General features: G+C 40.4%; 1 protein-coding gene across 2 annotated transcripts in view; it reads right to left on the bottom strand.

The window, feature by feature from the left end:
- Window positions 1–910: 910 nt before the first annotated feature.
- LOC142338273 (uncharacterized) overlaps window positions 911–12,097 on the bottom strand; it is a 114,695-nt gene continuing 103,508 nt past the window's right edge. For both annotated transcript variants that reach the window (XM_075387949.1, XM_075387950.1), the window contains exon 6: window positions 911–2,058. In XM_075387949.1, the coding sequence (XP_075244064.1) occupies window positions 1,499–2,058 (560 nt within the window). In that variant the 3' untranslated portion in view covers window positions 911–1,498. The remainder of the gene's footprint in view (window positions 2,059–12,097) is intronic.

Below are 12,097 nucleotides of genomic sequence, written 5' to 3'. Positions count from 1 at the left end.
CTCTTAATGACCTTTGAGCGCTACCTGTTTATCCCGCTTTGAGGACGAAATGTCAAATTGGTCAAAGGAAAAATCGCTCGAACGAAAAATCTCATAAAAATCAGAGGCCTAAGATAATTGCTACAAAATTCGTTTGAGCAGTTAGAAATAAAGTCTACCGATAGCATTTTTCAATTTTAGTATTAGCAACTGACGGCCAGAGTTTTCCTATTGTGTTAATCTCCAAACTGTCGACTTCTAACTTGACATCAATTGATTCCGCAATATTCTTGACTACAATGTTGTCCTTGTTGATAGCCATTTTCGTTCCACTAACAAATTTGATTTCTTGATCTCCCGAGTTCGCTGCAGGTGACTAATTTCACGTGCGATGCATGAGCGCACTCTATTCTCCTTTGCGAGATTGTCAACTAATATGAGCATAAGTTTTCGCATCGGTCGTCTTGGCTGCACAGATAAAAATGGAGAGATATTGTAGTCTGCAAGCACAAAAACATTTGTGTGGACAGCAAATTTTTGTAAACTGAAAGCGAAATTTCAAGACTGCCTTTTGCTTGCAACCATGCGGTCAAAATTCAATTCATGCACAAACTTGCTTCATATAAAAAATTCCTGTGTATATATCTAATAAAACTTTTCGAGTCGTTGGCAATATTTGTGCCAGCCTTGTGTCCGAACTACTTTTCTCATAGGTTTCTAACTGTTAGCCGCAGCAATTTTTGGAACATCGTATCCACACAATATCTTAGATCAACGAGAACAATGAAAGGTCATAGCGGGGAAATCTCTGTTTATTTGAACATTTACGTCAGCTTTTAGTTTTCTTCATATAGCTTTGAAATGAACGTCACATTGTACCTGCCTTGTCTATCAATGAAAAAAAAAACTATGCAGATGTGTTTGATGGGTGAAAAATTGATTTCTCTTATAATTTATTTCTACTTGTTTACATGGAAAGCATATAGAGAGGTGAGGTATGCGAGTAACTGCACGTACAGCTTCTACAAATTATCAGATATTTCGTCTAATTAAATAATGTTTGATATTATTACATACTATAAAGCTTCAGCGCAATTGAACGTTCCAAAAAGGCTGGATAAGCAAAAACGCTAAGAAATTTTTTTTGTGCAATTGGAATGTTTTTATAGGTGTTTTTTAGAGAATAATCTTTCACTTGTATGTAGAACGTTTTGGAACGTTCAGACTTGCTTTGATTTTATAAGCGAGTTTATACTATGCTACTACAAGATATGCACTTCGACTATATGTTTATCATATCGCTGAAAAACAGCGTGTCTCGCGTCACTTTCTAAACTCTTTCATAATGCTAAGTTAACGGCGTCATCATTCGCATGTTGAAACAGCTGGCTTTCGGTTTTCCTATTGTGATTTTGATTGTTTTCGGTTCTCAGTGAAAGAAAAACCCACCATACTGTTATACGAGAAAACTGTTGTAGGTAGGAGTTACGACCCATCTTGCCATACGTGACTTCTCTTTCTATTCGTCTCCTTTTTCGTTGCTTTTTGGGTTATTAGGAGCTCTGACATGACTAGTAATTTTCAGCACTTTTCTCGGCGACCCAAAGCGCTCGCCTTTCTCCGCTTCCGTGAAAGTGACTTTTTTAACTCCATCAGATTTCTTCTTTTTTGTTTCGTCGAAGCTACCGTACGCATCTTTCACTATTGCGCTACTCAAATGAGCTTTTGAAAACTCCTCCGCTTTTTGTAGTTTAGCAAAAAATGACGTTTTAGGCGATTCACCGTCAACTGCTTGTTTTTCCTCCCGAAATTCATCCAGGACCGATTTTTTCTTAACAGTTTTAGTCTCCTCCAATTCGGTTTTGTTCAAGAATTGCTGAAACTTCTCAGCCAGAGAAAATGATGACGTTCTGAGCGCGGCTTGACCCGAGGAGCTAGTTGCAGCTAAGTCCCCGGCTTCAGAAGCAACTGGAACGAAAAGTTCAGTTTTGGATGCATGGCTGTGACGAATATCATCTTCTGCTGGTCCCTTCACAGGATTTTCTTCATTGGGAATACTTCCAACATTCCCAGCAGATTCTGAAAATGCAAAACTCTTTTAAAAGGCAAGGCTCGAAGAAAAATTATATGTTTGTTTCTTTATATGCAAATGGTCAAACTTTTTTTGCGCTTTTTTTGGTTTTTATTTTTAAATATATTAAAAGGACACGAAGAAGAATTATATGTTTGTTTCTTTATATGCAAATGGTCAAACTTTTTTTTGCGCTTTTTTTGGTTTTTTTTAAATATATTAAAAGGACCGTGTACACCGTCCGGCAACGATGGATGTAGGTCGGAACATAAGGGATGCTGAGTAGCACTTAGCCGCATGCTGCACTCCAAGCTGTTCCGCTCCAGACAGTGCGAAGACGGCCCAGTCACGAAAATTAACAAGTGGAGAGGAAAGCACCAATATATAGAAAAAGCACACATAAGGAACTATTAAGGAGGGATTACAATAAAAATAGGATATCAAGGAATGAGCAATGGAATAAAGTTAAGCAGCCATACACTCAGTGCAGGCTTCCCTCCTCCACGACGGCGCTAATCGAAGTCTCACTGAGAACACGATGCTTGAGGGCGCGACATCCCCTCAAGCAGAGAACACAGCTCCTCAGAAGTGCGAAGCTGATTTTCGTTCGGATGTAGCTTATAGTGTCGGCGTACGGCTCTCCGCGTTGTTCACTGATCTTTGTTGCGAGTTGTTTCATAACGCGCGATGCCGATGGCCCAGCACCCCCCCCCCCCGAACAAGCAAAAACCAGTGCGTTGAAACTGCTGCGTTCGGTTTCGCGGATTCGCTCTTCGTATTATTTCGCTTGATGCTCTCGTGACATTTGTATGCATCTTTCATGGTCTTAGGGCAGCTCTTCGCGTGAGGGTTGAAAATCTTCACATCGAAGAAAGTGCGATGAAAGCGGGAGCCCCACAGACCGTTTGCCTTGATGTCCAGTCGAGCGTCATCATCAGTAGTGGTGGAATTACTCGAGAAAATTTCTCCATCGAGCGACTGAAGTTTTGGCTCTATCTGGACATCGCGGCAGACGTCATCCATCTGGTTTGCAAACACGTCTCTGCTTTCGTTGTGTCGTAGGTGCGTATACCCGCCTTTGGCGCAAGGAAGGGCATGGGTGAGGCTAAATTCTTTCCCGAATGGGCATATAGCTGGCGTGTTCTTCGCTTCCCAGGTGTAGCGAAGTGCTATTCCATCACGGAACTCAGTCTTCGTGAGGTCGAAACCATGTTTTGATAACGGAAGCGCGTTAAGCCAGCTAGATGCTCCTTTCTCCGAGGCCAGCTGGATGGTATACTTCATTTCTGGTAGATTGTTTTCGATTCTGGATTTTTTCGAGATGAGTTCACGTTGCATGTCTGCTTTCTGTCTGAGACTGATCTTGGTTTGTTCTAATTCACATTGTTGAATTTCGAATGAATCATTATTAAATGACGCCAACGGAGTTGAGATTTCAATTGATTTCTCAAGATTTTTATGAAGATCTTGTGGGAGGGCGATGTTAAGCCCACCCATTCTGAGAGGGAGAGAAAAAAGTTCTCTTTCCTCTTGGATTATTTCATTGCCGACGATGTTCGGTATGACTCGACAAGCCGCTCGTCTACCTTGTCCAGAACCCCGTCCATGGAGGATGTAGTACGCGAGAGGAAGCTCAAATTCTGTTGAAGCCCCTTCGTCAAACATGCATAGGCATTCTGGGGAGAGGTGAGAGCAAATTGACCAAGTCTGTCCAAACTTTTTGTGTATTTAATTTCTGCATCTTTCAGGAAATTTTCACTGGCCTCAGAGCTACCGATTACTGATCCCAGGACTCCAGCGCCCTGCGTGATTTCCACATTTGTGCCTGCAAACTCAGTTGACGCTTGGCGCTCGCCTCCTGGCTTAATAATCAACTGACACTTCGGATTGACAAGATATCCGTACATGGGACCAAGCTGAGTGAGCTTGTCGAAGAGTGCTCTGATATCTTTCAACTTACCGACGACGCTACCATAATCAGCATACCATTTTTGTGTCAAGGAGTCATTGTGAAGTCTTGATATTAGGGGTAGGGTTGCAATTCCATACATTGCCATCGCAAGGGGATCATCGTCGTACATTCCTGAGACAATGGTCGACTTACCGATGTAGAGATGAGAAGGATGGCTATAGGAATTCTGTAAGGCAACATGCAATGATGGGCATAAAGCTTTCACGTTCTCTAATGCTGTTCGTCTATTGAGCACATTTAATGCGTTTTTGACATCAATTAGTAGAATTCCTTCCTTTTCGGGATCATCAAAACAGTGGCGAAGCGAATGTATGGCATGTTCTATGCCGCATTTCTGGCCCAGGCACAGCTGCATGTTTCCACCGAGGTATGTTAGATCTTGCCTGATGCAGTCGACGATTATGCGTCCGGTGATGTGACGCATTACTTCACCAATATCAATAGGTCTCACACCTCGACATTTATCCAGAGCCACTAGTCGACAACCATTGTATGCAATCAAATCATCTGGTGGTATTATGGACGTGGACAGCCTCTTAGCAAACTTGGCAACAAGCTTGCACAGGTTCGTGCAGGTCTGCCCGAAAGCAGAAAGTAGTCTACGCCAGTCATCGGCATCAAGGCCTGAAGGCCCGGCACTGCCATGAGTCTTCATTGCATGATTTCGGACAAGCCTCGCACTGAGTTTGTCGAAAACAGCGGGGAGGTAGGGAAGCATGCGTGGATGTTGGCTCTGAATGCAGTTGGGCTCCAAGGGTTGCCCTTCAGGATGTTTGTCGCGTAAAATCTCGAGGACCGGTCTACCGTCTATGAGATCGGTAGGTGGGAGCACGCCACCTTTATGCTCATCCGAAAGAACGCGAATAGCATTACTGATCTTACCACGAGACATGAAATCTTTGAACATCTTGAGGTCAGAGTATTGCTTTTTGTTCCTTGAATTCATTCTCATTTGGATTGCTTTCGCTTCACAGAAAAGGTCTGAGAAGTTGCAGCTGTGCCATGCACGCAGTCTACGCTTGATAGTCTTATTGTTCGATCCATCATCCGTGTTCTTTGTTCGACTGAGAGTTAAGTGCGGAAGTATCATACAGAGGGTCAGAGATATATCGAATCTATCCCTGTCTACGGCAATCGGGGAGAGGACACTGTGAAGGGCATCGGCGAACTGTTCCCCTGTCTTATTCTTACTGAGCGTGAAGAACGAGGGCTTCCATGTGAAAACCTCGCGGTATATTTGGCGCACTGTTACCGCGTGATGAGGCTGGAAGTTATCCCAAAAATTATCCGATGGTGCGGCGACGGAACGTTCGGGGGCGTGCGATGTTGCAGGATCTATGAGTGCAGTGTCGGGAACAGTCAAATCATTGTGTGGTGCCGGCGTTGCGATTGCTGTTTCGGTGGCTGCAATGACCTCAGAGCAGCTTTTGCAGCTGAAGTTTTCGGTCCACTGTTTCGCTGCGGCTAGGCCACTGCATTTCACGTGAATATATTTATAACACGTTTGACACCAGACGCCTCCCCTGCGTAGGGGACCCTTGCAGAGTGGACAATGGGTTTGATCAGCCATCAGGCTACGGTCTTGGAGTCGTGAAGGCTGCACTTAGGGGGACTAGATTAAGTTAATTACAGGAGAGTAGTAGCAGCAACGATATTTAAAGTATTGAATGATGTTAAACAGAATAATAGTGAAAACATGGTTTCCATGAAAGGAGAAGTGCACGGTGTCTTTACAGAACAGGTTAGGTTCAAGAACATTCCTAAATGAGGGTAAAACAAAAAACAGCTTTAAAGCACAAGAATCAATATAATTATACAAAGCGTAGTTAAGGGCACTGATTTTCTTATTTATGAGGCGATTACAGCTGGTGGGTATAACTTTGGGAACAATCAAATTATTTGGGCTAAATTTAACAATAATGAGCTGAATGAGGAATTTCCAATGCTCTATGAAAGTTTCAATACTACTACGGTGATCATTGAAGCCAGAAATTACTACAACAGTGTTCAGTTTTTGATTTGGGTAATGATTGATAACATCACAGAGATCTAGCAGTTTAGTACCTCGATAGGAGTGTACACAACACTGTCTTGGCCCTCGTCTATATATTTGGTACGAGAAGTACCCAAGACCAAGTCCGAGCAGCTGGAGGGAAAAAGGTTGGCATCAAAACGTCCCATTCACGGAGCCTGCTAACATTCAAAACACAAGAAATTACTCTAAAAATGAAATCAGTTGGAATGGTACAACCTGATGTGATGAAGAAAGATGATTGTCATCAAAACATCCCATTCACGGAGCCTGCTAACATTCAAAAACACCAGAAATATTGTTCTAAAAATGAAATCAGTTGGAATGATACGACCTGATGTGATGAGTCGGGGTGGGAGATCGGTTTGTATATTTCTTCTTTGTAACGGTTAGTATTCAAACCGTTACAAATTAAGAAAAATTGGCGGATGTTGTTTGCAAATCTTTTCAAAGTGAAAATAGCAAGTGAAAACAACTTGGGAAACGAATACTATTTGAAAAATACGTAGACGAGAATATTTGAACAGTAAAAGACTACCCCAAAAATTTGCTTCAACTAGGAAATAACTTGCATAAAAATTTGGGATTCAAAATTGAAAAATGGGATCTTTTTACCGTTTGTTCCCCCCAGTACGTCATCCGCCCCCCAGTTACCGAGCACGGACATTACATAGTTAATCATTTGAAAAAATTATGGCACATGCGTCTGGTGCGTGCCAATAATATGCGTCCACTAATCTGGGGGGGGGGGGGGGGCACAAGCGGAAAAGATTAAAAAATGAATGAAGAACGTGAACTAGCTTTCCTCGATATGGCTGTCCACGTTTACGAACAGAGAAAAGTCTCTTATAAATGGTACTGAAAGCCAAGAAACAATTCTGAATTTCCCTAGCTGCGCATCACTCCAGCAAAAAAAATATTTTAGAGGGTATTCTCCATAGGATTTTTCGATCTCCAAGTAACTGGCAAAACTTTGAGGAAGCCCCTAAAGTAATCCGAAACATGTAGGAAATATCAATATCTGGAAAAATAGTATTCGAGCATTTCAAATCAGAAAATTTTTAAGTGACGCTACAAAAACTGCAGCGGAAAGCAGGTGGAAAGTTAACCTAAACCGGAAGGAGATGCCCACACTTTCTCTACAATATAGAGGCGAATGGTTGAAGAAGGGAGGCTTTTAGCTTGACTCATCTACTTTCGCAATTATTTTTTTGTTTTCTAAGGCTGGCTGTCTTTTGTTTTTTCTCAGCTGATGTTTGTATATTTTATTAATTTATTGATAGATTTAAACAATACAAAATGCTTTTTGAAGACGTTGTGCTGTGAGGGCCTCGGAACAACGCCTGTATGTTAGCACTTAAGCGAAAGTTGTGGCACCTCACGCGCGTTAGATTGGAGTATATCAATCACTGCAATGTGCCACAAAAGCTCATGACTCTCGCAGCAATACATATATTACAACGTAAGCCATTGTACTCGCGTCATGATCGCTCAAACCAGAAGCTTACATCATCATTATCATAAATTAACGAGCCGCCCGAGGGCATTGTTCCCACAGTATTACTAAAAGTTTAAAGTTCGTTCCTTCAATGGTCCGTATGAGCTTAAATTAAAATACTAGTTAAGAGTAGTAAGGTTGTTTGTTCGAAATTTACAGTTCTCCAAACCTTTACGGAAACCGTAGAAAGTCATCCATACTTAAGATCGAAACCAAAAGGAAATTTCAGACATTTTCGTTTTAATAAAAAAAACAATCTTCCGAAAAGTTCTTAATTTATTGTTTTTTTCATAAATTGAATTGAAGTCATTTCAACTACAAATATATTGACTTTAAGTTGCCTTTTACATGATGATGCTAGACTTAGCGCAAACGTTTTTAAATATAGTTTTTATAATTGACGTAGCCCTTAAACAATACTTTAAAGAAGTGAAACTTTGTTGAGATATTAAACATATCCCTTCGTTTACATTAAAGACATTTTTTAAGCCTTTACTAGGCAAATTCAAACAAACAGCAGCACAATAGTCGCTCCTCCGTCTTTGCTGATCATGTGATCAGGATTACTCTTTGATTACAGCCCGTAGCGAAGAGACTAAAGAAAACAAAAAGTTGAAAATCAATAACTCGTCGAAGAGTTCTGAAAAACAGACGATATATAATTTAATGAACGCAACGGCTAAAGGTTTATGCCGATAAACTGAGATGAATTGAACCTCACTAGAAGGCCAACGTTAAATGTTCTTTATGGAACTATGTGGCAAGATCACAAAACAGCAATTAGTCATAAAAACGGTGCTTTGAACTCTAGTCGGGTTTTTCACAATAAAGCTCCCACGATATTGTAGTACACTCTTTAAAATGTTTTTACCATGATTGAGGGCTATAAGTTATCAGACCACCAAGCGGGGGGGGGGGCAATAATAGGAGAGAGGCCTCTAATCTAATCATTTAGTTATTTTTACTGGGTCGACAGCTGGTAAATTTTTTTAAGTGATGAGACCAAGTTTTTCAGAATGAAAGAAAGCTTATATTGGAATACGAATAGACAATCATATTTTACAGCGTAATAATAGACAAATTATGTTTTTTGAGGAACCTGATTGGGAAAACTGAAAGTTCAATTTCAGTTTTTGCTTCCGATGCCAACGGAAATTTTGGTCGCGATTTAAGTGAAAATAGATATTTTGGGAACAAACATACGCAGTGGATGGGCTGTACCATTTTCCATAATTTTGTCAAAAATAATTTGATCACTCTCCTTGATATTTTTGCCAGACCACTGATAATCGAGGAAGGACAACCAAATGAACAATAAATGGTACATAAATCGGAAAAGGCAACTTAAATTTTATTTAACAAAATGCAAAAAAAAATGGTTGATAATCAGAAATTTCAAAAACATTTTATGAAGAAAAGAGTTGAGTCATAAAAACATTTTTCCTCCGCTTTGGATACCAAAGCCCATCGATAAAATGTGAAAAAGCACCCTTAGGTAGAAACCATTAACATTACAATCATTTTGAGTGCTAAATAAAGTAAGGTTTGCATTAAACCATTTATGAACACTGATAAACGCAAATTTATGACCACTCTTTTAAAAATCTGTTTACATGACAAAAAAGCAAAATTGCACCATTTTGTGCACAAAAAAATTCAGCAACTTTAGCTCGATAAGCAGACAAGAGACCACTATAGTCACTTGCTGTTTCAGTAATGCAACTTAGCGTCCACCACTATTCGCATTATTCTCCGGTTTTGAACGCCAGATTCCATCGACAAAAAATTAACTAAACACAATACCGAAAAAGTCATTTTCTCTGTATGCGAATAGATTTTTGTACCTTGTGTATGCAAATTCTCATCTAAAAATTTGAGAATTCAATCTTCTAACAACTCGATGGGAACGTGGCCGTCATAGATCTCATTATAAAAGTGAATGATGACAGAAAGTAGTTGTCATTGGTATCAAACAACTACTGATACTGGAATAGCATTACATTTCGGTAGCTGTGCGCTATGACAACACAACAAAAACGTGATCCAAGGAACTATACATATGTAATATCTGTGCACTGTCTACGGTTACGGTTTGGTGTTATTCTTAACCACTTTAAACCTCGGACTTACTCAGGAAAATTTTCAAAGTTTCAGACTTGAATTTAATTGAGCCGATGTAAATGTACAATCAGTTTAATACGAAGTTAGATCTATTGCTTGTAAATATTAGAAGGTTTGTGAAGATGAGAGATGTAAAGCAATTAAAGAGAGGCAGCTCGATTGTTTAGTTTTCGATAAGGTTTAGTTTTGAATATGTTCTTTGGTTTCAGTCCTATCAATGGTTAATTAATCTTAGGTTATTTTTACCCATTTTCGTTAATCTTGTTGGGATTTTCTCATAGTTATTTTCTACCGCACGGGTCCCTGTTAGTTAAACTAACAGATAACAGGTTTACCTGCTTGACTAATCCCGTCATGAACAAACATTCCTTGACGTGTCCCGTCAAGATGAAATTCCATGATAATTCCCATCATTATTTATGAGGCTTTCTCTATATTGTTAAAATCCGGTTTAGTATTAGTAACCATTTCTTTTTGTTCTCCTATTTGTTTGTGAAAATTTCGAATTATGCGTTTAAAATGTAATTTATGAGCATGTGATACATTATGGTTCACTATACCGCCTATCTCATAGAAAATGTGAGTGTTCCACTCACTCACACAGCAAGAGTTTCAAAAGTCCATTTTCGAGTTCATATATCCTTGTGCTTTTTCAATCTCGTACTTGTCATAAATATTACGGGCCTCCTCGTCTTCCATATTTTTCTTTGCTTGAAGAATGATTTTGAACATGTCCTCACGACCAACCTTGTCCGGATGACAGAGCATTGCCAACGTTTTGAAATGTTTCTGGATAGTACTGGTTGTGGCCCCCTGTGGCAGTATTAGAAGTTCATAAAAGTTTGGAGGTCGACAGAACGGGCTCTGCGCGTTGATCGCCTCCAGCATCCTCTGTATGACCTTCTTTGAGGTATGCTCTGTTTTTACTCTACCCCTTAGCTTTCTATTGTCTATCTCGCCATTCTCCAACTCCCGAGCTAAGCACTCCCGCTCGTCCACCAGAGCGATACTTTCCCTTGTTTTTGTTTCGGCTACATTTGTAACCTCCTCCAACTCTTTCTTCAATGTTTCCACTAATCCTTCCACTACCGGAATTTCTTCTCCGTTTTCATCAGCTAAGCTAATTTTCATTAGACTTTCGTTTTTACTCTGTATATAAGTGTTTTGTCCCGCAATTGCAAAAACTTGAACACCTAACGTTTTCTCTGTGGTGAGCGGTATTGAAATTTTAAAGTGACTGCTACATAGTTTCTCTTCGTGTAAGTTCAATACACATTTATTGGTTTTCAGGAAATCAATTCCCAGCAGACATTCTATACCTACATCTGCCGTTATCACAAACTATTGTTCAACCTCCGGTAGTCTTGGTTGCAACTGTACCAAAAGCGTTATTCTGCCTATTATTTTGACAGCTGAGTTATTGGCTGTTAACACTCGTTTTGAGTATGTTTGTACAATTCCCGGTTTTCCCAGTTTTTCGTATGTGGACCAGCTCAAAAGCGATATACTACTTCCACTGTCTATTAATCCAACGCATCTGTTCCCATGAAGTATGATTTCTGCGTTTAGATATTTAATTGTGTTTGTCGAACAAACTCTAATGACATTGCAGTTCTCGGTGGTTTTCTTTTTAAAGGGGCAGTTTCTTTTCAAATGTTGAGAACTTCCACATAGGAAACAATTTCGACAATTCCTCGAAAGGTGTCCTTCTTGTCCACAGGCTCTGCACTTGAAACCCTGCCTGTCGGTCCTCCTAGACGGTTCCTCTCTTTCAAAAGATCTGTCTCGTTGACTAGGTCCTGGCGTTGGAAATCGCCGTCAATGGCTAAACCCACGATCTTGTTGCTGTCATCTGTCACGTCTGTCGTCACCCCATCGTCCCCGGGAACCGCTTCGCTCCCTAGATTGGTTTCAACGGTTTTCTCGCAGTTTGTCATCTACTGACAATTGGTTCTCAAGCTTGTTGACGGCCTCCACTAAATCTTTTGTTTCATCTCGTCTTATTACCGCAACTTTGGTGTTTGCTTTTCCTCCTCCATCCTTGTTACAGCTTCCAGATGCAATGCTCTTTCCAAAACTGTTTCAATTTTCATATCTTTGTCGCCGGTTTGCTTTCTGAGATCTAACCTCACCTGACTATGGTTGATTCCATATAGAAATCCTCTCAGAACGAGATGGTCTCTAATGTCTTGCGACTCCGTTGGGTAAGCTTTCAAAGTCAACTGCTTTAAGTCTCCCAGAAAATCAGTCAGTTTTTCTCCTGGTTGCTGTACGTGGCGAGCTAGCCGTCCCCGGAAAACGACAGGTTTTTTGCCGTAGTGTTCTTGAAAAGCTTTAACGCATTCATCATAATTTTCTCGTGTAGAATGCGGTAGAGTGCGACAGAACTCTATGGCAGATTTTTGTAGCCTAAGTGCAAAGTAA

The sequence above is a fragment of the Convolutriloba macropyga genome, chromosome 4, assembly GCF_964194025.1.
Source record: "Convolutriloba macropyga chromosome 4, txConMacr16.3, whole genome shotgun sequence".
Lineage (NCBI taxonomy): Eukaryota > Metazoa > Xenacoelomorpha > Acoela > Convolutidae > Convolutriloba > Convolutriloba macropyga.
The sequence above is the reverse complement of the archived record's forward strand: the minus strand, read 5'-3'. Positions and strand labels throughout refer to the sequence as shown.